Source organism: Dipodomys merriami, unplaced genomic scaffold (genome assembly GCF_024711535.1).
Source record: "Dipodomys merriami isolate MVZ:Mamm:240054 unplaced genomic scaffold, mDipMer1.0.p SCAF_25, whole genome shotgun sequence".
In the NCBI taxonomy this organism is placed as follows: Eukaryota; Metazoa; Chordata; class Mammalia; order Rodentia; family Heteromyidae; genus Dipodomys; species Dipodomys merriami.
Window position 1 is genome coordinate 21,944,835 of NW_027203937.1, and position 23,761 is coordinate 21,968,595.

Sequence of the window (23,761 nt, forward strand, 5' to 3'; positions counted from 1 at the left end):
ACATTTTTGGACCTAGCATTTTCTCATCTTTGTGCATGATGAAGCAATAACAGGGGTATAGTTAAATAAATAGGAACAGACAGGCCCAGAAAACCAGCTCCTGGACTGTCTATTTGAAAGTACATCTTGTCCTTTCTGCGGAACTGGAGGTGGCAGAGGTAGACATTGATGGCGCTCACACAAAGACTGACTGATCATCAGAAGTACATAGTTAAGCAAGCAACAAGAAACAGCTAACTACTGAGGACAAAGCAGTACATGAATGAGAGCTGCCAACTGTCATCAGATGATCTGACAACCAGAGAAATACTGTCTATCACACAAGAATAAAAGCCTTTAGAATGAAGAAAATTAATGTTCTCAGAAGGATATGAGAAAGTATTGTGTGAATAAAGTCAAGGTCAGATACTTGAACATAAAAAATGTTATAGTTGTAGAAGTGGCGCTGTGACTCAAGTGGTAGAGAGCTCACCTTGAGCTGAAGAGCGCAAGGACAGTGCCCAGGCCCAGAGTTCAAGCCCCACGACCGACAAAAAAAGAGAAAAAAATGTTATAGTTGAAATAAAAACAAAAAGCAAATCTTCAATGAATGGATCTGGTATCAAAATGAACACAGGGGTTTTCGGTAAGTTGGGAACAAAGCTGGGAAAAAAGACTATGATGTAGTGCAAAAGGTCAATCAGAGGAAAGACAGGGGCATCAAAAATATGAAGAAAGTCAAGTGTCTATTGAGAGTCCCAAGAGAGAAAAAACAGTGGAATGTAGGTAAAGAAGCAATAACTGAAGAGGCAATAACCAATGATATAATTGAAGAAAAATTTCAGTGCTAAGAGAGACAAAGGTCTTTAAATAGATAGGCAAAAAAGTACTATTTCCAAAATTCTGTAACTAAGTTTTAAAAGAAAGACTGTGGTGGTTATAATAAACATACATAAATAATAATTGTCCACAGAGGATCAGAACACTGACACCTGATAAAAATATGGTTTCACTAGAAGCAGAAAGATAAGGAAGTGATTCTTTTCAGCCCTGGGGTGAGGAGTAATAGTGCACATGGAATTCTACATCCAGAAAATGCATGATTCAAACAGGAGAGAAAAATGAAGACATCTTCATATCATAGAAGCATTCAGAAAGCTTATTACTCAGAAAGCTCACTTTTCCAGATGAAGAAAGACACCAGATGTTAGAGAAAGCACAAGAAACAATGGAAGTTTGTCTCCAGGCAGAATTCTCGACACTAGCCAGCCATGGAATAGGAAGGAGGGTGTAGTGATGTTCAGATTAAGCCCCCCTCCCAATTAGCTCCTTTGAAAAGTGGCAGAGTAGGTTGGTGCTATATTTTTATTAGTGTTTATGTGAAGTGTAGTAAGCATTTCCCAAGGTTTTTCTGTTCTGCTAAAATGATCATTTTCTGGCTAGGAAGCAATTCTTGTTTTCTATGTCTGCAAATGCGCTAGCTGCTCTGCTTGGTCCTTTCAGCTGGAAACCAAAGGAAATACAAAAGACCCAAGTCCTGAAGTCCGTATGAAGGTCATCTTCTCTGCACCTTTCATAATTTCTGTATACTTGGGTGTTGTGCTTCATCAAGTAACACCTGCACACACACACACACACACACACACACACACACACACACACACACACACACACACACACCCCTACACATGCACACATATCTGTCTTTATACATATACACATACATATAAATAAATGCACATAAATATATATATATATATATATATATACATATGTACAGAGAGAGACAAAGATGGGGTTCTTTCAAGGAACTATATTATGTAATTGTTGGGGTATCGGTTCAAAATTCACAGGCAGGTGAGCAAATTGAAAATAAAGGCAAAGCTGGGTGCCAGTGGCTTGCACCTGTAATCTTAGCTACTCAGGAGACTGAGATCTGAGGATCATGATTTGAAGTCAGCCAGGGAAGGAAAGTCCATGAAACTTGTATCTCCACTTAATCGTTATAAAGCTTTGGAAGCAGAGATGTGACTGAAGTGGTACAGCATTAGCCTGTAGCAAAAAAGCTCAGGAGGAGTACCCAGACCCTGAGTTCAAGCCCTAGCACTGGCACATAAACACAAAAATATTGTCAAGAATTGTTCGTTTTAGAGTCCAAAGCCAGTCTGGAGGCAGAAGTTCTTCCTCCTTAGAGGACCCCAGTCTTTTAAGGTTTCTAGATTATAGGAGAAGGTCCATCTATAGTATGAAGAATAGTGTGATTTAGTCATTGCCTACCAATTTAATTCTTATGCCATAAAAATACCATCAGGGGCACTAGTGGAATGGTATTAGAAAAACTATTAGACACCACAGACTTTGTCAAGCTAACATGAAATTAATCATTTCAAGAGTACAACTTGCTGTGCACTGAATCTGAAAGGGCAGTCATCTTGAAATATAAGCACGGACAGTGAAAATGGACAGAGATAGTAGATAAAAAGTTGGCTTAGAATGTACAGATTTTTTTGATGAAATAAGTACAGAGGGGAAGATATTAATCACTGTCATGTTTCTAATCAATGAATTGATTGAATGATGGTACCTTTCTGGAAGAAGAACAAGCTGGGAGTGGATGAACAGGAAAAGATAATTCAATACAGTAGTCAATATGGTAGACTAGAGATAAGTTAAGACACTAAGGGAAAAATGGGAGATGTGGCTCAGAGGCAAAGAGCTGGCTTAACATGAGCCAGCATGGGTTTCCTTCCTAACACCAAAGAAACAAAAAAAAGGAATTAGTCAGGGGAACTCATCCTTTTCATTTGTGAGGACCTTACTTATATCCAATGTTGGAGTCACAAGGCAGGAACACTAACTAGAATTTTATGAGTGCACCAAATTAACAGCCAGTAGACAACTCTACTGTAAAGAAAACATTGCCATTGATCTTACTGTATGTTCTACCTTGTTATTTTCTCCCGGACTATTATCGAGTTATAACTGAAACCACAAGGCTCATTTCAGGCTGTGCTCCAGTCTGAAACATCTGTATGTTCAACAATCTTAATTTATTGCACACAATGTTTTAAAACAATATGAATATAATTAAAGACAAACTTTAAACAGATTGCTTTCATGATATATAAGTTTAATTATAAAATACTTTAAATGTGTAAATTTTTCTCACTATAAACTTGGGACTCATTATTCCACATCTGAAAACCTACTGGCTTTATGTATTAAAGCCTCCACACTGCTAATTATTTACTAGTAGATATAGTTCAATTGCAGACACTCAGATTCCTTTAATTATCTATGGATTATTACTACTATTCTAAGTCCAACAAAATAAGAGATATCACTAAGAACATATTTTCCTGCCAATCTGTCTCTTTAGTGCTCCCTTCATCTCCTTATTCCTGAGGCTGTAGATGATGGGGTTCAGCATGGGTATCACTACAGTGTAGAGCACAGATATCACCTTGTTTTGGTCAGTGGAGAAGCTGGATTTGGGCATCACATAGATGAATGTAATAGTCCCATAGTACAAAGTGACTGCAGTGAGGTGGGAGGTGCAGGTGGAGAAGGCCTTGTGTTGCCCTTCTGTGGAGCGCATCTTCAGAATGGTGATGAGGATATAGACATAGGAGATGGCTATGATCATCACTGTGGACACAATGACAAAGCCAGATGACCATGAAGGGATGACTTCAGGAACACTGACATCCGTACAGGAGAGCTGGACTAAAGGAGCAAAATCACAGAAAAAATGATTGACTTTATTTGGTCCACAGAAGAGTAAAAAATAGAAGCAACTAGTGAAAGAGCAACTATTGAGAAAACCACCTGCATAAGATACCATGAGTAACTGCACACAGACTCGTGTGGACATTTTGATTGAATACAACAGTGGGTTGCAGATGGCCATGAAGCGATCATAGGCCATGGCAGCCAGAAGGAAGCATTCAGTTGATCCAAAGAAAACAACCGACCCAAGCTGGATGCCACAGCCAAGGTAGGAGATTGTATTTCTGTCCACCAGGAAGTTAATCAGCATGTTGGGTGTGACAGAGGATGAGAAACCTAAGTCTGCAAAAGCTAAATGGCTGAGGAAAAAGTACATGGGGTGGTGGAGCTGAGTGGAGACTCTGATGAGAAGGATTGTGCACAGATTGCCAGATAGAGTCACCAGGTAGATGCCCAGGATGATGATGAAGAGGATGACTCGAAGGACTGGATCATGAGTTAAACCCAATAAAATGAACTCTGTCACTGCAGTGTGGTTCCCATCCACCAGGGAATCCATTAGACAATGGAGCTGCTGCCAGGACAAATCTGTGATGAATAGATTACATGAAAAAATTTATAATTGTGATGAGTTCATTTTCATTAACATTTTAGGAATATCATCATAAATAAAAGTGTTCAAATATCATATGCAATTATTTGATTATAGTCTGTCTGTAATTTTGAAATTGATTTTTAGCAGAAACACCAGAAAATATGCTTCATATTAATTCATAACACATTTTCTTTGTATGCCACATTTTCTGAAAATGCACCCACTGCTATTTCAATGTCAAACAATAAATATACAAGACATATGAAAATAATCAAAATTAACACTCCGTATACTAGCATCAAAAGACTATATAAAGGTTTTGCAAAGATGGTTTAATAGCAGTTAATGTTTGTTACAAGCTTCTTAAATGAATAGCATGTCATTAAGAATTATATGAATAAACAAATATATACGTAATTTGTTATGTAAATAAAATGATATTAGTTATTTTCATTATTCATCATATGGATGACTAAATGAGCTCTGAAAAATATGTACATTATGCAAAATTATATGGCTAGTGATAAATTAGAAATGCAAATCCTTGGAAGTCTGACTGCCCATTCTCTTAGTGACTACATAATAATGAAGTTAAAGTATGCACTCAGCAATAAGAAAATTAGTCTTTTCATCATCTTGCAGCTAATGTGTAAAAGAGTCACTAAAGTTATATGTACTTCATTGTGTTGGTCATTTAAGTATGAACTTTTATATACGTTCAAATAAAATTGTTATGAGTCCTATAAACAAAGAGGAATTTTTAATTATGGTATAAATTTGTAACATAAAATTTTGCTTTACCAAGTGGCTTCAAATTTCAATGTAATTACTTTGAATAAAACATTTGGCATTTAGATAAAAACTAAAGATCTATTCATGCAAATAAGTTAAATCACTATATACTGTAACAGGATTTTGAAGTGGAATTTTGTGGCTATTTTCAATAAAGCTATTTTTAACAATTTACACAGCTGTGCAAAGTCCATGCTGAAAACTTAAGGATCACTGAATGGAAGGTCAGGTTGCTCTGAGCTACAAATTTTCTGAGTACCTCTACCATGGTTTTTCTAGGACTTGTCTTTCAACTAAAATATTTAACTGGGGCTTGGAAAAATTATGTTAAACAAAGTAAGTCAGACTCAGGGAGGCAGAGCGCACATTTTTTTCTTATGGTGCAAGTTAGATCTAAATTATAAGCATATAGTCAAACATTTACAAGTCCATATGCAGATATTCACAAACAAGCTGACTAAAGTATGGAACACATAGGGGCGGATTCCAATGGTGTAACTCCTTTGAGCAGCTTGCAGTTTAACAAAGGAAGTACCAAAAACAAATACACATATTGTTAGGAATGTGGAGGTCCAGGGGAGAGAGGACAGATAGAAGGAGAGAGAAAGGGTGAGTAGATGCAGTCATAATCTTCAATGTACACATGTTAGAATGAACCAGGCAACTTGAGAGGATGGGTGAGGCAAGGGAGAATGATAAAAAGGGTAACCTTAATTAGGGTGTTTTATACTCACAAATTGACATGTTCATTTGAAACCCCTTTGTACAACTAACGATGGTATAAATAAATATAATACTTATCTGCCTGACTTACCTCTTTACACTTCTAACTTTTAAAACCTTTAAATATTATCAAATGCTCAAATCAGCTTCCAGGTAAGATTTTGGCAGAATGCCAAATTGGTCCAAGTTGGTTGAAAGACCATATGAATTTCTTTCTTTTGGGTAGGTAATCCAAGAAGTCCAGTAACTTACTACATTGGAATGACAGCTACCTATGTAAACTGATGGTAGAAACAGCAAGTCTGAAAAAAATCATTCATTGCCCACTGGCTTGATTTCACCTACCCTGTTTCTGTCCCATAACAAGTGAGCATAACTGATAGTTGTTAGAGGGAAGTTGTCTCAAATGATGAATGAAAACTCCTGCCTCTCATCCATTAACAAAAGCCAGAGTCTTACCTCTTGAAATGAGAACCCATTCCTATTTCAATAACATATCTAAGTCATAGTTACAGTTATATAGATACATGTTGGGTTTAAAAATTTTTCTTCTCCTTTGGGGATAAATCTCTGAAGATGCTAGAGATTCAGATGTGAATTCAAAAGCATCATCGCAAATCATTATGTATATACTAGATATTGAGTTATGCGATTCACATACAAATAAACTAATAATTCAACTAAGAATTCATATGTACGTATATACATAAAAGAAATTATACCTAAAATATATAAATATTAGTTCTGAGTTTAGTATTTGAGATTAAGAAATCTAACAAAGTTAAGGTATAATAAATAAGCTACTCTCTACTTTAGTGTTTCCATATGTGTTTAATGAGAAATATTTTTAATTGTATGTTTAACATGCCATACGTACCATGGAGAACCATTTGACCCAACCATCTTTCCTGTGGTTATCTGCCCTGAGGAAATGAACTGAGTACTTTATGAAATGTTTGCATTCCCACATTCATTTCAACATTATTCAGGGCAGCCAAGATTTGGAAATGATTTGTCTATCATAAGAGATGGGGTGGGGCCACAGGGAGAGGGGTAGACAAATGATGAGGAATAGTGGGAAGAATGCAGTCAAGAATTTAATGTATATATCTCACAATTAAGAAAAGTAAGGAGAAGGGAAGGGAGGGGGAAACAAAGGAGGAGTCTACAAAGATTGATAAGAAATGTACTCATCATCTTGCCCATGTAATTGTAACCTCTCTGTCCAGTATTTTCACAATAAAAAAGAAAGAAAAGTAAGGAAAGCCTGGAGCTGGTGGTTCATGCTTCTAATCCTAGCTACTCAGGAGGCTGAGATCTGAAGGTTATGTTGGAAGCCAGTTGAGGGCAAGAAAGGTCTTGTGACTCTTATCTCCAATTAACCACCTAAAAGCCAGAAGTGGAGTTGTGGATCAAAGTGGTAGAGCACTAGCTTTGAGCAAAGAAGTGTCCTTGGATAGCACCCAGGCCCTGAATTCAAGCTTCACGACTGACAAAAAAGAAACAACAACAACAAAAACAAAAACAAACAAAAAAGGTGAGACAAAGGGCAAAGGAGAAACCAATGCAACAGTGATACCCACAAGACAATATGTTGGAAAGGATCTGTACAGCTTGGCAGGGGTGGAAAAGTGGAAGCAAAATGAGGGAAGGGGCAACAAGTTCAACAAGAAATGTACTCACTACCTTACTTATGTAACTGTAACCCTTATGTATATCACCTTGACAATAAAATTAAAATTTAAATTTAAAAAAAGAAGAAAAGCAAGGAAGGGGTGGGTCAGGAGGAGTGGATGAGAATGCCAAAAGGGGTGATACTGGATAAGATGCATTGTATATGTAAACTGCTTTGTTAAATGACAACTCCTTTGTACGACTACATAAAGATAATAAAAAAGAAATTATGACCTACATATATAAGGGAAGATTATTCACCTCACAAAGAAAGTTTCCCGCCATCTGTAACCATCGGGAAAGAATGAAAGGACATTATGCTATTTGAAATAACCTAGAAAGAAAGGTATTGCATGATCTCACTTCTCTGTGGGATTTTAAAAAGTCAAATACATAGAAACAGCATAGTCCTGGCTATCGCCTGGTGACCAGGAGAAGAGTAGAAATGTAAGTCAAAGAATAAGATGTTGCAGTAAGCAAAATGAATGTCTAGTTTTCCCGTGTACAACATAAAGGCTATAGTTAATAATCCATATATTGGGAATTTGCTAGGTGGATTTTAAATGCTTCTATTACTAAAAATGAGATAAATATGATAATTTCCTTGATTATATCACTGTGAGCATATATATCAAGACATCACATTGTATACCTTAAACATATTATCTTTGAAAGTTTCTCAAATGAGAAACATATTGTGAGTCAGAATGGCTTTCCCTCTTAAATTGAAATTCTTTCCTAGGGCTAATTTGAAGATTTTTCTTTTTTTGTTATATTTGTCTTTAATTTTCAAAAGTTTAATATGGATATATTTGCTTTTTTTGTGGGGTAATGGTACTTGGGTTCGAGCTCAAGGTTTTATGATTGCTTGGCTGGCACTCTATCAGTAGAATAAACCTTTCAGCTCTGCTTTATTAATGGTTATTTTGGAGATGGAGTCTTAAGGACTTTCCTTCCTAGGATGTCTCTGAACTGAGAATCTCTGGATCTCAGACTCCTGAGTAGCTAGAATTACAATCCTGAGCTAGCTTCCCAGCTTTTTGTTTTAAAAGGGGATTTGTATTGCCACTTGACTCTGCAACTGTATCTCTTACACCAGAGTTGGGATGTTTATTTTTGCCATTTATTTATTTAGCCAGTCCTGGGACTTGAACTCAGGGACTGGGTGATGTCTCTGAGCCTTTTTGTACTCAAGGCTAGCACTCTACCATTTGAGCAGCAGCACCACTTCTGGCTTTTTCTGAGTAGTTTATTGGAGATAAAGAGTCTCATGGATTTTCCTGCCTGGGCTGATTTCAATTCACATTCCTTAGATCTCAGCCTCCTGAGAAGCTAGGATTATAGGCATAAGCCATAGGTGCCTGGTTACCATTATCTCTTTCAATCCTATTCATTTCCCCTCCAATCTCTCTTTATAGAACACCTACAGGTTTTTATTCTCCACAGGTAGGAATGGCTCTGTTCTTTTTCTTTTCCAGTCTATTTTTATTGTCTAGACCCTTTTTATTGTCAAGATGATGTGCAGAGAGGTTACAGTTATATAAGGATGGTAATTAGTACATTTCTTGCCAAACTTATTACCCCTTCCCTCATTTTTTCCTACTTTCCCACCTCCCATTCCCTCCCCCCAAGTTGTACAGATAATTTCCAACATATTGTCTTGTGAATATTGCTGTTGCATTGGCTCCCCCTTGTCCTTTGTCGTCTCACTATTCTGTTGTTCCCCTTCCCTTCCTTAATTCAGATATACATAAATACAATACCAGGGTACCAAAACTGAATATAGTGACAATAGTCCACAGCCATACCACCCTGAACATGCTCAATCTCATCTATTTACTTTTTGTTTAGATCAGATTCTGTCTAATTCTGTCTCTCTTCAGTCAAATCTTCTGAGCCTCCTCTCTGCAGCTCTGACTCCTAGGACTGCCCTCTATGGTTGAGGCCACTCATCAAGGCTGTTTATTTAATTCGGATAAGAGTATTTTTACTTTTAAAGTTTTTCTACTTATATAGTTGGGGTTTTTTGGAACAGGGGGAGGGTATTCTTATTTCTTTGCTGATCTTTTCCAGTGGCTTCATTACTATCAAAAGAAATTAGGGATTGAAGGCTGGACCACATTCACATTCTTGCAGGTGGCCTTCCATGGTTGCAATGGCCAGACAAGTATTTGAAGTCAGCTTCCTGCTGGGCCTACTTATAGTGGTTTGCCTTCAGCGAGGTGTGACTCATGCTCTCTTCTTCCAGATGGGCCAGTGGAAGCTCAGCCCCACCTCTCATTATGCCCCTTCCGGTGGAGGTGCACCAGGCTGGCAACCTCCTTGCCTTGGGCTTCTCCGAGGTTAGGGAAGAAGGAATGGAGGGCTTCCTCCTGTAGCAGGAAGGGACAGCGGCAGAGATCCTGCTGCACTCCCAGTGGAGGGGGGAGAGTAATGTCAAGTAGTTCCATCTCATAACTCTTCTCCTCCTCTCCTCTCATATCTTCTCTCCTTTCCTCTCCTCTCAATTCATCTCATTTCATCGATGACATTGAAGCTCATCTCCCTGACACTGCTCAGGCTGGGAATAGGCAGGAGGGGTGAGGGGTGGAGTTCATTCCTTCAGCTGGCTCCATTGAAATTTCGGTAAGTGTGTTGGTATTATCGTGTGTGTGTGTGTGTGTGTGTGTGTGTGTGTGTGTGTGTGTGTGTGTGTTGTAGTAAACACTTTTCAAGTATTTTCAGTTCCTTCAAGACCACCTTTTTTTCAATTTTCTGGTTAGGGAGTGTAACACTTTTATTTATGTATCACTCTGGTGGTGCTGGGATGGAAGCTCCTGTTGCTCTTTCAGAAGACATGGAAGCAATAAGGAAATTCACGGGTGGGTAAGGTGGCTCAGTGGTAGAGCGCTTGCCTTGCATGCATGAGGCCCTGGGTTCAATTCCTCAGCACCACATAAGCGGAATAAAAAAAAGCTGGAAGTGGTACTATGGCTCAAGTGGTAGAGTGCTAGCCTTGAGCTGAATTGCTGAGGGACAGCGTCCAGGCCCAGAGTTCAGGCCCCACGACCAGACCCCCCCCCAAAAAAAAGGAAATTCATGAGACCCTCTACTTTGCTTTTCCTCAAGTCTTGAAATTTGTGAGAACTTGCCTTCCTATCTTTTAAGGTCTTATACTTCTTTTCCATCAAGAGATTCACGTTTTCCTTTTAATATTAAGAGGTAGGTTCAGAGAGATATTAAACTACTTTTTCTTCAGTGGAACCAGAATTTAGGCCTGTAACCATTTAGACACATTTATATGAATGCTTATTTATTTTATTTCAGAAAATGAGGGAACTGCACATGAGTTTGGCAGGTTCAAAGGTAGACACCCTACCAATACCTGCAGCAGAAAGGAATATGTCAGAGATAAAGACTTTAGGAGTTCACCCTTTGTCTCACCCTTTTTGTGCCCCACTTACCCTCCCCCAAACAGATAAACTCCCAAACAAGACAAAAGGTAAAGAAAACAAAAACAGTAACAAAAAAAAAATCTCTTCTTTCCACTTCTTTGAGTTCATTTTGATAAGCATCATTTTATATGACCATATGCACATAGCCATTGAGCCTTTGTGATCCTCTCCTAAGAATATCCTCCTTTGGTCTCACTGTTGAATGTCTAGAGTCCTAATTTATCATGCCCAAGTATATTTTTTGTCTTTTACCATCCATCATGTTTACTTGTAGATGTATAGACACATTCTAGCTACCACAAATGAGGGAAACAATGCAACCTATATTTCTCTTGGCCTGGCTTACTTTACATAATATATTTTTTCCAAGTATTCCATTTTCTTATGAGTGATACAATATCATTCTTATACTCACTAGACATTATGTTGAAATGAACTATACAGCTTGTATGCGGGGATGGGGGGGAAACTGGGAAAGAGAGAGGGAAGGGGTGACACTGTTCAAAAAGAAATGTACTCATTACTTGACTTACATAAGTGAAACCTCTCTGTACATCATCTTTACAATTACAACATACATGCATGTATATATGTATAGGAAGCTGACTGTGGTTGAAATATTTCTCTTGATTTATTCTTGATCATTAAGAACCTTTTTAGGGAAGAGAATTTTCAGGTAAAATGGCAAATAAAAGGCTCAGCCTGGTATTATTTATTACATCACATATTATGTTCTTATCATATATTGTTTATTTATTGTATCTCTTTTTTGGCAATACTTGGGATTAAAGTCAGGACTTCACACTTGATAGATTCTCTACCATTTAAAGCATGTCTCAAACCCTTCTTTGCATGTTATTTTCAAGCTAATGTCTCACTTAATGCACAGGCTGGCTTGGACTGTGATCCTCCTATTTTGTGCATTCCAGTATCTGTGAGGACTGCAGTGTGAGATATTTTGCCACACTGCTATGCTTCCCTTGTAGCTTAGATACCAGGTTCACAGTGCCACACAACACCATTGGATGACATGAAGTTTTGAAGAGTTCTTTACCTGGGCTGGCATTGATCTGTGATCCTCCAATCTTGACCTCTCAAATAGCTAGGATTATAGGCTTGACCCACCAGATTTATCCTTTTAATGTGTTTATGGTAAGTCTATTTATACATCTGAACAGCTTTCTCTATATATCTATGTAGATAAATACATTTTTAATGTTGGTGATTAAACCCAGGGCTTTATGAAGGCTAGGCAAGTGGCCTACCACAGAACTACATCCTCAGTCTCTCTAGAGGATATTGTTACTATAATAAGTCCTACAAACTGACAAACTATCAGTAAGAAATTATTTTCTTACCAAGCTCTCTTTTCAGAGCCTCTTTAATATCATTATTCCTGAGGCTATAGATGAGGGGGTTCAACATAGGGATCACCACCATGTAGAACACAGATATCACCTTATTCTGATCAGTGGAGTAGCTGGATTTGGGCATCACATAGATGAATGTAATGGTCCCATAGAACAGAGTGACTGCAGTGAGGTGGGAGGTGCAGGTGGAGAAAGCCTTGTGGCGGCCCTCAGTGGAGTGCATCTTCAAGATGGTGATGAGGATGTAGATGTAGGAGATGGCTATCACAATTACTGTGACCACAACTATAGAGCCAGCAGAACAAGTGGAAACAAGTATGAAGACACTGTCTACAGAACAGGAGAGCTCAACTAAAGGAGCAAAATCACAGAAGAAATGATTGACTCTATTGGGTCCACAGAAGAGTAAAGAACAAAAGGAAATGGTAAAAGAGGAAGCATTAAGAAAACCACTGGTGTAAGCTACTATAAGTAACTGCACACAGACTTGTGTGGACATTTTGGTTGAATACAGTAGAGGGTTGCAGATGGCCACAAAGCGATCATAGGCCATGGCAGCCAGAAGGAAGCACTCAACTGCCCCAAAGAAAACAACTATACCCAGCTGGATGGCACATCCATGGTAGGTGATGATATGTTTGTCCACCAGGAAGTTAACCAACATGTTGGGTGTGACAGAAGATGAAAAGACCATGTCAGCAAAAGCTAAATGACCAAGGAAAAAGTACATAGGGTGGTGGAGGTGACTGGAGACTCTGATGAGAAGAATTGTGCAGAGATTTCCAGATACAGTCACCAGGTAGATGCACAGAATGATGATGAAGAGGATGACTCGAAGGACTGGATCATGTGTTAAGCCCAGTAGAATGAACTCTGTCACTGTGGTGTGGTTCCTGTCTACTAGGAAATCCATCAGACAATGGAGCTGCTGCCAGGACCAGTCTAGGATGAATAGATTACCTGAAAAATGTATAAATGTAGTGATTTCATTGTTCATCATGTTATTTTAGGCATATTCAAATACCAACACACACTTACATGGAAAGATGGTTCAGTCTATAATTTTAAAATTGACTTTAGCAAAACCACCCTCAACTATGCATCCTATACTATATCTTTTCCTTTATATTTACCTGTTTTTCAAACTATATGTGACATTAAAGCCATATAAAAATACTATCTAGATGAATATAATAACCATGATGAGGACTGGGTATGCTTGAAGGAAATGAGGGCATTAAGCTGTTTCCATGAAGTCTTGGGCAGCAGCTCCTATATATTTGCTGCTTCCTAAATGGTAAGCACACAGCTACAAGGTAGATACCCATTGAACTATGATTATACATATACCTTACTACATATTACAAAAATGATATTACAATTTTTGTCATATAGAACTGAGCTAGCAGAGTCTGGTGATGAATATAAAACATGCTTATGTTTTTTGTAAATACGTTTTTTATTGTGAAAATACTGTATAGAGGAGTTACAATCATCACATGAGCAAGGGAATGAGTACATTTCTTATCAAGCATTGTTGCCACTTCCCTATCATCCCTTTCCTCCCATCTCCACAACTGCATCCTTCCACCACCTAAAGTGTAAAGTTTGTTTTTCAACATAGTGTCTTGAACATCTCATTGTTGCAATGGGTCAGCCTGTATGCCTATTTAAACAATTTGTATATTCCCCTTCTCTCCCTAAATTATACCTACATCAACTACAGTGAAAGCAGGGGTTATACCGTGGGGGAGGGACATACAAAGCAACAAAATAATCATGTGGTACCTTATAAATATGTTAGAAACAATAGCAAGAAAGAAAAAAACCACTTGTGTCCTTATCTTGGGGTTCATTTCACTTAAAACATGCTAATGTTTGTATAGCAAGTGATAAATTCCAAATACTCAGCCCAGAAGATTGTTTGCCTGTTCATTTCCTTACTTCATTATAATGAAATTAAGTTGTAAGCACCAAGTCCATAAAACTACTTTCTTAATGCTAACATGTTAGTTATAGCATCCTCTAGTTAGTTTTATATTTCAAGGTAGCTATCAGTTAAATAAAAACCTTTCTGAAAAGTAGCAAATGTTTCTCATACTCGGCTAGATAAAAATTCTAAATTAGGGGTATCAGTGATTTACTTACTGCTTTGCAAGCTATTAAAAATTGATTAAATATTTTAGGCATTTGAAACAGAATATAGTATTTTGTATATACTTTGAATTACCATTACAATCCCTGTGCAAAAGCACTTAATACTTAGCTCAAATTAAAGTTAATCCATTCAAACAAATAATTTTTCTTTTTTAAATTTAAATTTTAATTTTTTGTGAACATACTGTACAGAGGGGTTACAATTACATGGGCAAGATAATGAGTACATTTCTTATCAAGCATTGCAGCCTCCTCCTTTGTTTACCCTTCACATCCCTTCCCAGCCTCCCCTCGCCCCCCCCATCCCTCCCTCCCCGCCTCCTCCCTGCACCAAAGTTGTAAAGTTCTCAAACAAATAATTTTTCTACTGTAACAGTCATTTCTTTTTTTTGGTAACTAATTTCTAATGGTTCTTTTTATGGACAAGGTCAAGACATTTTAAATATAATATACAGCTGTATAAAGTACATATTAAAAAATTCAAGGAGGATCTCTGTGCTTATTCCCAGGTTGATCTTATGTTCCAAATCTTCTGTATATATACATGAGAATTATCATATATTCTACGCTAATAAAAAATCAAATGGGGAAGTGGCACTGTGGCTTAAGCGGTAGAGCATTTGCTTTGAGCTGAAGAGCTGAGGGACAGCGCCCAAGCTCAGAATTCAAGCCCCATGACTGACAAAAAAAATCGAATGGATGAATAATCTTCTGACAAAAAAAATCAAATAGATGAATAATCTTCTGCAAAGTTTTGTATAATTTTACATTTACAAATCTTCAATTTAATCATTAACATTTAAGTATCAATACAAGCTGAAGGCAGTGCTGACATGATCATGTTTGTTTCTTACTGTTAAGTAAACGAGTACTCCTGGTAATGAATCAAAACTAATTACTCACATGAAACTGATGATGTAAAAAGAGCAAGTCAATCCAAATCACTCACTACCTGATTGATGGATTACATCTGCCATGTTTCTACACACATGAACTGTGGACTTCATAGAAAGTCAAATTTTCTCCAATAGTAAGTGAAACTTGCATCAACTCAATGAACAAAATCCAATTTCTTAGGTCTTGAAAGGTGAATTCACTCATCATTCTCTAGTCACACAAAGTCATAGTGGTTATATCACTTTTAATTCTCCCTTGTGGAGAAATCCCAGTTGAAGCTGGAGATTCAGCTATGAGTTGGAAAGCATCATGGATACTCATTATGTTCTGGAGTGGTTATTCTAAACTCAATTCCCAATACAACACAACTGGTCTTCCAAGATGCTACCAATTCTCTGGTGGTCAATTTATTCTTTTGTTTCTATCTAGATGTTCTTGCATACATATCTCCAAATTTTAATGTTTATAGGAGAGCTTAATTAAACAAATTGCCTTATAGAGAAATATTGTTTCCAAGTTTGCTTTAATAGCTGTGATTAAGAAATGGTACCAGATACCCCTCAGTAGATGAAGGATCAAGAAATTGTGGTATAGATATATAATGGAATTCTATGCTTCCCTCAGAAAGAATGACACCACCCCATTTGTTAGGAAATGGAAAGACTTGAAAAAATCATATTAAGTGAAATAAGCCAGATGAAAGAAATATAGGTCCCATGGTTTCCCTCACTTGCAAAAATGTACACATCTAGGATAATTTTATCGGATGAGCAGAAAAACTCAAAAGCTATGTACTTGTGACCATATAAGATGATGCTAAGTGAAATGAACCCCAAGATATGGACACGAGGTCTTTCTTTGTTGTTGTTGTTGTTGTTGTTTTTAATGTACTATGTGATTTTTTTCTGTTGCATTTGTATGTTCTTCCCCATATGGTATATCCCCTGCTGTCATTATACTTAATTTTGGTACACTGCATCTTGTATATATATTGTCTAATTTGAGGAGGGGAAGGGGAATAACAAAACGCTGAAACAAGGTCACAGGATGACCCATTGCAACAATGATACCTACAAGAGAGTCTATTGGAAATGAACTTTACAACTTCAGGTGGGGGTGGGGGGAGTGAGGGAGATAAAGGGAAAGAAGGGATAGTGGGGGAAGGGAAGGGGTAACAATGCTTGACAAGAAATGTATACATTACCTTACTCATGTAACTGTAGCCCCTCTGTACAGCATCTTTAAATTAAAATAAAAATTTAAAAAGAAATGGTACAAAATTGCTAGAATGAAATGATAACATTAACTTTTTAAATGTTTTATTTTATTGTTACATATAATATACATAGCTATTGTATATGTATATACAGTGATATACGGAGGGGTCACATTTGCATGTGTCAGGTAATAAATCCATTTCTTTTTGTACAGTTTCTTCTACTCCCTCGCTTTCTCCATTCCCTCCTTCCCATCTCCACCACCAGTTATATAGTTCACTTTCATCAATGCCCCGTGTGTTCCACTGCTGCAATTTTCCATACTTTTTCTTAGGATACTGTGCCCTTCTGCCCACCCTCCCACAGGTATGTATTTGAATACAATGTATATACGGTAAAGAATGCACAATAAAAAAAGAATGAAGAATCATCCATATCTTTAGAGTTCATTTCAGTGTGTATATTATTTTATATACATAAGAAAAGGCACTTGGGTATTGCACCTTTGTGATTTTCTCCTAAGACTATCCTCTTTTGGTCTCACTGTATGTGAGTGTCTAGAACCTGTGTAATTTGTCATATTCCAGTGCATTTTATGTCTAACTTCCACTTATCATAGAGAACATGCCCCATTTGCCCCCCTGATCTTGGCTACCTCGCTTAACATGGCTTGTTCTAGTTCCATCCAGTTCCCTGTAAATGACATTATTTTATTCTTTCCAACGGCTGTGTAAAATTCCATTGTATATAAGTACAACATTTTTTGGATCCACTCACTGTGGTGGGGTATCTGATTTGTTTCCATATCTCAGCTATTGTGAATAATGTGACATTGAACATGGATATGCAGGTGTCCTTGTTCATGATGCTCAGAGTAGGTGCCTAGGAGTGGTATGGCTGGGTCATCAGTCTACATTTATTATTTTGAGAAACCTCCAGACTGTGGTCCAGAGTAGTTGTACTAGTTTACATTCCCACCAACAGTGCAGTAGGATTGCTTTTCCCCTTCATCCCCACCAGCAATAGTTGTTACTTCAATTCAAAATGTTGGGCAATCTAACTAGGATAAGATGGAATCTCAGGGTTGTTTTGATTTGCAGTTCCTTTATGGCTAGAGATGATGAACATTTCCTCATGTGTTTTTTGACATTCTGACCTCTTCTTGTGAGAAGTCTCTCCTTAGGTCCCTTGCCCATTTGGTAATTGGTGTATTAAGTATGGGAGGGGTTAGTTTCTTTTTTTGGGGGGGGGTCAGGTCATGGGGCCTGAACTCTGGGCCTGGGTGCTGCCCCTCTTCAGCTCAAGGCTAGCGTTCTACCACTTGAGCCACAGCGCCACTTCCAGCTTTTTTCTTTTTTACTTATATAGTGCTGAGGAATCGAACCCAGGGTCTCAGGCATGCAAGGCAAGTGCTCTACCACTGAGCTACCTTCCCAGCCCTGGGAGGGGTTAGTTTCTTGAGCTCCTTGTATATATTGGACATTAGGCCTTTGTCTGATGTATGGTTTGCATAGATCTTTTCCCAGTCTGATGGCTGTCCTTCTAGGTTAGTAACTATGTCCTTAGTTGTTCAGAAACCTTTTACTTTAATGTGCTGTCATCCCACTTGTCCAGTGTTTCCCCTATCTTTGTGTCCCTGGACTCTATTCAGGAAGTTCCTGCATATACCTGTAAGTTCTAGTATTTCTGCTACTCTCTCTTGCAGAAGTTTTGGATTTTCTGGTCTGATGTTGAGATCTTTGAGCCACTGTGAATTGCTATTAGTGCATGGTGAGAGCAGGGATCCACTTTTATTCTTCTGCATATGGCTGCCCAGTTTTCCCAGCACCAATTGTTGAAGAGGCTATGTTATTTCCACTGTATGTCTTTGGCTCCTTTGTCAATATCATATGACTCTAAGTATGTGGTTTTATTTCTGGGTCTTCTAATTGGTTCCATTGATGTTCAGGTCTATTTTTGTGCCAAAACCAAGCTGGTTTTTTTTTTTTTTTTTTGTCATTATGGCTCTGTAGTAGAGCTTGAAATCTGGTATTGTGATGCCACCCACATTATTTTTTTTGCCTAGAATTGCTTTGGCTATTCTAGGTCTTTTGTGTTGGATAAGAATTTTGGCGGGGCTGGGAAGGTGGCTCAGTGGTAGAGCACTTGCCTTGCATGCCAGAGGCCCTGGGTTCGATTCCTCAGCACCACATAAGCAAAAAGAAAAAAAGCTGGAAGTGGCGCTATGGCTCAAGTGGTAGAGTGCTAGCCTTGAGCTGAAGAGCTGAGGGACAGCGCCCAGGCCCAGAGTTCAGGCCCCACGACCGGACCCCGAAAAAAAAAAAAAGAAAAAGAATTTTGCGATTGTTTTCTCTATCTCAGTCAAAAAACATCATTGGGATTTTTATTGGAATAGCATTGAATTTGTATATCATTTTGGCAGTATGGCTATTTTCACAATATTGATTCTATTTATCCATGAACATGGAAAGTCTTTCCACTTCCTGGTCTCCTCTTTGATTTCTTTCTTCAGATTTTTATAGTCTTTGCTATAATTTTTTTAAAAACATCTTTAGTTAGGTTACTTCCTAGGTATTTTTTGAAGCTATTGAAAGTGGGTTGTTGGGTCATAAGTGAGCTCTATGTAGAGTCTTTTGAGGAACCTCCATACTGCTTTCCAGAGTGGTTGAACAAGTTTACACTCCCACCAACAATGTAGTAGGGTTCCCTTCTGGCCACTCCCCTCCAGCGTCTGTAGTTACTAGATTTCTTGATCATAGCCATTCTAGCTGGAGTGAAGTGGAATCTCAATGTTGTCTTGATTTGCATTTCTTTGCATTTACCCAAAGGATCACAAACAAGGTCATACCAACTACCAGTACAACCATGTTTATCGCAGCATTATTTACCATAGCTAAGATATGGAACCAACCAAGATGCCCCTCAGTAGATGAATGGATCAAGAATATATATATATATATATATATATATGTATATATATATATGTGTGTGTGTGTGTGCATATATATATATATATATATATATATATATATATATACACATCTGCCTCCATCAGAAAAAAATGACATTGCCATTTTTGTTAGGAAATGGAAAGACTTGGAAAAAAATCATATAAAGTGAAGTAAGCAGGGCCAAAGAAACATAGGTCCCATGGTTTCCCTTGTTTGCAGTAACTAGAACATGTCTAGGACAAGCAGAGTAGGTCAAATGTTATGTACATATGACCATATGAGATAATGTTAAACAAAATGTACCCCCAAGAAAGGGACCTGAGGTTTTTTGTTTTTTGTTTTTCTTTCTTGCTAGTGTTTTTAATGTACTTACAATAAACTATGTGATTCTTTTGTTTCTATTGTATGTTCTTCCCCCATGGTATAACCCTGTTTTCATTGGATTTGATGCTGGTGCTCTGCATTTTGTATATCTATCTATCTATCTATATCTATATCTATATCTATATCTATATCTATATCTATATCTATATCTATATCTATATCTATATCTATATCTATATCTATCTATCTATCTATCTATCTATCTATCTATCTATCTATCTATCTATCTATCTATCTATTTGTAATTTGGGGAGGGGAAGGAATATTGCAGAATGCTTAACAGAGAATGAAGGCTGACCCATTGTGATGACGAAATGTACAGGACACTATATTGAAAATGAACTTTACAATGTTGGGGTGGGGAGGGCCGGAGGAGTTGGGGAGATGAGGAGGGAAGTGATGGTAGGGGAAAATAAAAGAGGAGGTAACAATGCTCACTATGAAATGTACTTATTACCCTACTCATGTAACTGTAACCCCTCTGTACAACATTTTTACAATAAAAATGAATAAAACAAAAAGAAAGTGGGTTGTTTTCATTAATTCCCTTTCTGCTTGTAAGTTGTTGGCATAAAAAAAGGCTATGGACTGTTGTGGGTTAATTTTGTATCCTACTACTTTGGGGAAGTGGTCAATCAACTCTAGGAGTTTGGGAGTATATTTTTTGGGGTCCTTTAAGTATAAGAGCATGTTATCTGCACAGATATGCAGCCATAGAGTTCTAAGAAATCTCAAACTTTGAGCTGATCAAACATAACATGAGCCAGCTATTATTCTATCAGTGTAAAATGTATGAGCAAATAAATGACCAAAGATTTAATTAGTCCTATCATTTATTAACTTAAATAAATATGTCTAGCAGAAAAGAACCAAGACCCCAAGAACAAGAGCTAGTGGAAATAATAGAAGCGCTAATAGAATGTAGGTGTCTGTTAATCAACAGAGTAAAATATATTCCTTTATTAAAAAGGTAAAGAAGACTCCATCTCTCCAGTTCCTGAGCTTCTGAGACTTTAACAATTTAGAGTTTCTGTGCAACCGAGGCTGAAGTAACAAGAACATATTTATATACACTATAAGCACTATGCATACTATGAACATGAGACATTAAGCAAGAGGCTCATGAACATCAAAGATAGAAAGAGAAGGACAAAGGAGAGAGAAACTTGGTAAGACATATTCTCGTTATAAAACTCAGTGAGCTTATAAACTAATTTACATACTAGAAAACATTAAAAACTAGAAGATTTGTATTTATTTCAATTAGTTAGAAAAGGATAGTAACATAAAAAAATCTTTTAAAGAATTCTTAGCAAATTTTGTTTTGCAACAGCAGTTTATATTCTTAATCATAAATTCAGTGAGATTTTATCAGAGCACTTCATACTTTTTGGTACATCATTTCAAAATGAACCATGCTTACTAAAAGTTCACTATGGAAAATTGTGTATCAATGATTATAAGAACTTTTCAGAAAATCAGTTTACTTTTTGGTATAGTTGTAATTATTATTTCTATAATGAAGCTTAGAAAATACCAAACCTGGCTAAGAAAACACTTTCCTCCCAAGCTCTCTCTTCAGAGCCCCCTTGATCTCATTATTCCTGAGACTGTAGATGAGGGGGTTCAACATGGGGATCACCACCATGTAGAACACAGATATCACCTTGTTCTGGTCAGTGGAGTAACTGGATTTGGGCATCACATAGATGAATGTGATGGTCCCATAGAATAGAGTGACTGCAGTGAGGTGGGAGGTGCAGGTGGAAAAGGCCTTGTGGCGGCCCTCCATGGAGCGCATCTTCAGGATGGTGATGAGGATGTAGATGTAGGAGATGGCTATGACAATCACTGTGACCACAATGATGGAGCCAGCAGTAAATGAGGGAACAATAGCAGAGACACTAATATCATTACAGGAGAGTTCAACTAAAGGAGCAAAATCACAGAAAAAGTGATTGATCCCATTTGGTCCACAGAAAAATAAACAATAGAAGCATAAGTTAAAAGAGCAAGTGTTGAGAAAACCACCTATATAAGCAACTAATACTAACAGGACACAGACTTGTGTAGACATTTTGGTTGAATACAGTAGTGGGTTGCAGATGGCCATGAAGCGATCATAGGCCATGGCAGCCAGAAGGAAGCACTCAGATGATCCAAAGAAAACAACTGAACCAAGCTGGATGGCACATCCAAGATAGGAGATTGCATTTTTCTCTACCAAAAAGTTAACCAGCATATTGGGTGTGACAGAAGAAGAGTAGCCTAAGTCAGCAAAAGCTAAATGGCTGAGGAAAAAGTACATGGGGTGGTGGAGCTGAGTGGAGACTCTGATGAGAAGGATTGTGCAGAGATTTCCAGATACAGTCACCAGGTAGATGCACAGGATGATGATAAAGAGGATGACTCGAAGGACTGGATCTTGTGTTAAGCCCAGTAGAATGAACTCTGTCACTGTGGTATGGTTCCCATCCACCAGGGAATCCATCATACAGTGGAATTGTTGCCAAAACAAATCTAAGTTGAATAAATTACATGAAAGTTTTATAAATAACTATGACGATATCATTTTCTTTAACAAATATGGAAAGTAATGAAAAACAAAGTAATTCAAGTACCTGTACATTTTTATAAACAGCAATGTGTCAACTTGCAAATTAATAAAATATTTTTAGCAAACACGCTGGAAAATCCTTATTGTATTGTCTTATTCTTTTACCCTTATGGCTTAAAACTGTCTAATGGAGCTTTGCACCCATGTAATAAAAATACAAAGAAGTGGATATTTAAACAATGAATGTACATTTTAGTGGAAATATAAACTTACCTAGAATTTTGCAAGAACTTGGATAGTAGCTAATAATTATTTGAGTGTTTAGTAAATGGTAAGCATGCAACTTAGAATTATATACTTACACAAATAATTATAAATAATATGATTCCGTAAAAGTTCTAAAAAACATTTATTCCATTATCATTGTGGAATTGAATTAGCAGAGGTTGAAAGAGAATATAAAATATTCACATAATTACACAAGTGATAAATTACAAACATGAAGTCCAAGAGACTGTCTATTCTTTTAGTAACTATGTAATAATGAAATTAAACTATAAAAACCATAATGATCAATACATCAAATATTGAGTATATAACCAGTTCATGTAGCCTTGATAAAGTTAACAAGTAATATCATCACATGGACTTTTTATGCTTCAATATATCTACTAAGTATTAAAATATTTTGAGAAGAAATAAAATAGTTCCCGGTACCATAACAAGAAACAAATTCTAAATTATTAAAAGGGGTCATCCACTTTTTAAAACCAACTATTTCAATTCACTGGATGTTTAAATGATTTAAATAGCAGGTAGAGTTTTTGCCAATCTTTGAAATATTATTGCAGTCATTATGAATAATGAAAATTTGAATACTCAGCCCAACTTAAAGTAGGGTCTATCAAATGAAACAAATCACTGCCTACCATAACAATAATGATTTAAAAAAATTTTTTTTATTGTGAGAATACTGTACTGAGGAGTTACAATTACATGGGCAAGAGTACATTTCTTATCAAGCATTGTTGCTTCCTTTTTGTTTCCCCTTTTCATCCCTTCCCATACTCCCCCTCCCCGCCCCCGACTTGATCCTCCCCCCCCCCACCAAAGTTATAAAGTTTGTTTTTCGACATAACGACTTGTACATCTCATTGTTGCAATGGGTCCACCTGTATCCCTAGTCAAACGATTTGTTTTTCCCTTCCCCTCCACAAATTACCAACACCAAATTCAGTGAAAGTATGGGTTAAACCGTGGGGGGGGACATACAAAGCAACATAGAAATCATCTTATAAATAT

At 37.3% G+C, this 23,761-nt stretch overlaps 3 protein-coding genes across 3 annotated transcripts; all 3 read right to left on the bottom strand.

Annotated features, from left to right (window-relative positions):
- Positions 1–3,322: 3,322 nt before the first annotated feature.
- On the bottom strand, positions 3,323–4,267 carry LOC138836266 (olfactory receptor 5P6-like). The gene has a single exon (XM_070034758.1). The coding sequence runs from the start codon at positions 4,265–4,267 to the stop codon at positions 3,323–3,325; it is 945 nt and encodes a 314-aa protein (XP_069890859.1).
- Positions 4,268–12,261: 7,994 nt separating this feature from the next.
- On the bottom strand, positions 12,262–13,209 carry LOC138836267 (olfactory receptor 5P6-like). The gene has a single exon (XM_070034759.1). It carries the CDS (start codon positions 13,207–13,209, stop codon positions 12,262–12,264), a length of 948 nt encoding a protein of 315 aa, XP_069890860.1.
- An 8,239-nt stretch (positions 13,210–21,448) lies between these two features.
- LOC138836268 (olfactory receptor 5P6) lies at positions 21,449–22,393 on the bottom strand. Its single transcript, XM_070034760.1, has one exon. The coding sequence runs from the start codon at positions 22,391–22,393 to the stop codon at positions 21,449–21,451; it is 945 nt and encodes a 314-aa protein (XP_069890861.1).
- Between the last annotated feature and the right edge of the window lie 1,368 nt (positions 22,394–23,761).

Bases quoted from the DNA above. Each gene is read 5' to 3' on its own strand.
- LOC138836266 (XM_070034758.1), bottom strand. From the start codon at position 4,267: ATGGATTCCCTGGTGGATGGGAACCACACTGCAGTGACAGAGTTCATT.
- LOC138836267 (XM_070034759.1), bottom strand. From the start codon at position 13,209: ATGGATTTCCTAGTAGACAGGAACCACACCACAGTGACAGAGTTCATT.
- LOC138836268 (XM_070034760.1), bottom strand. From the start codon at position 22,393: ATGGATTCCCTGGTGGATGGGAACCATACCACAGTGACAGAGTTCATT.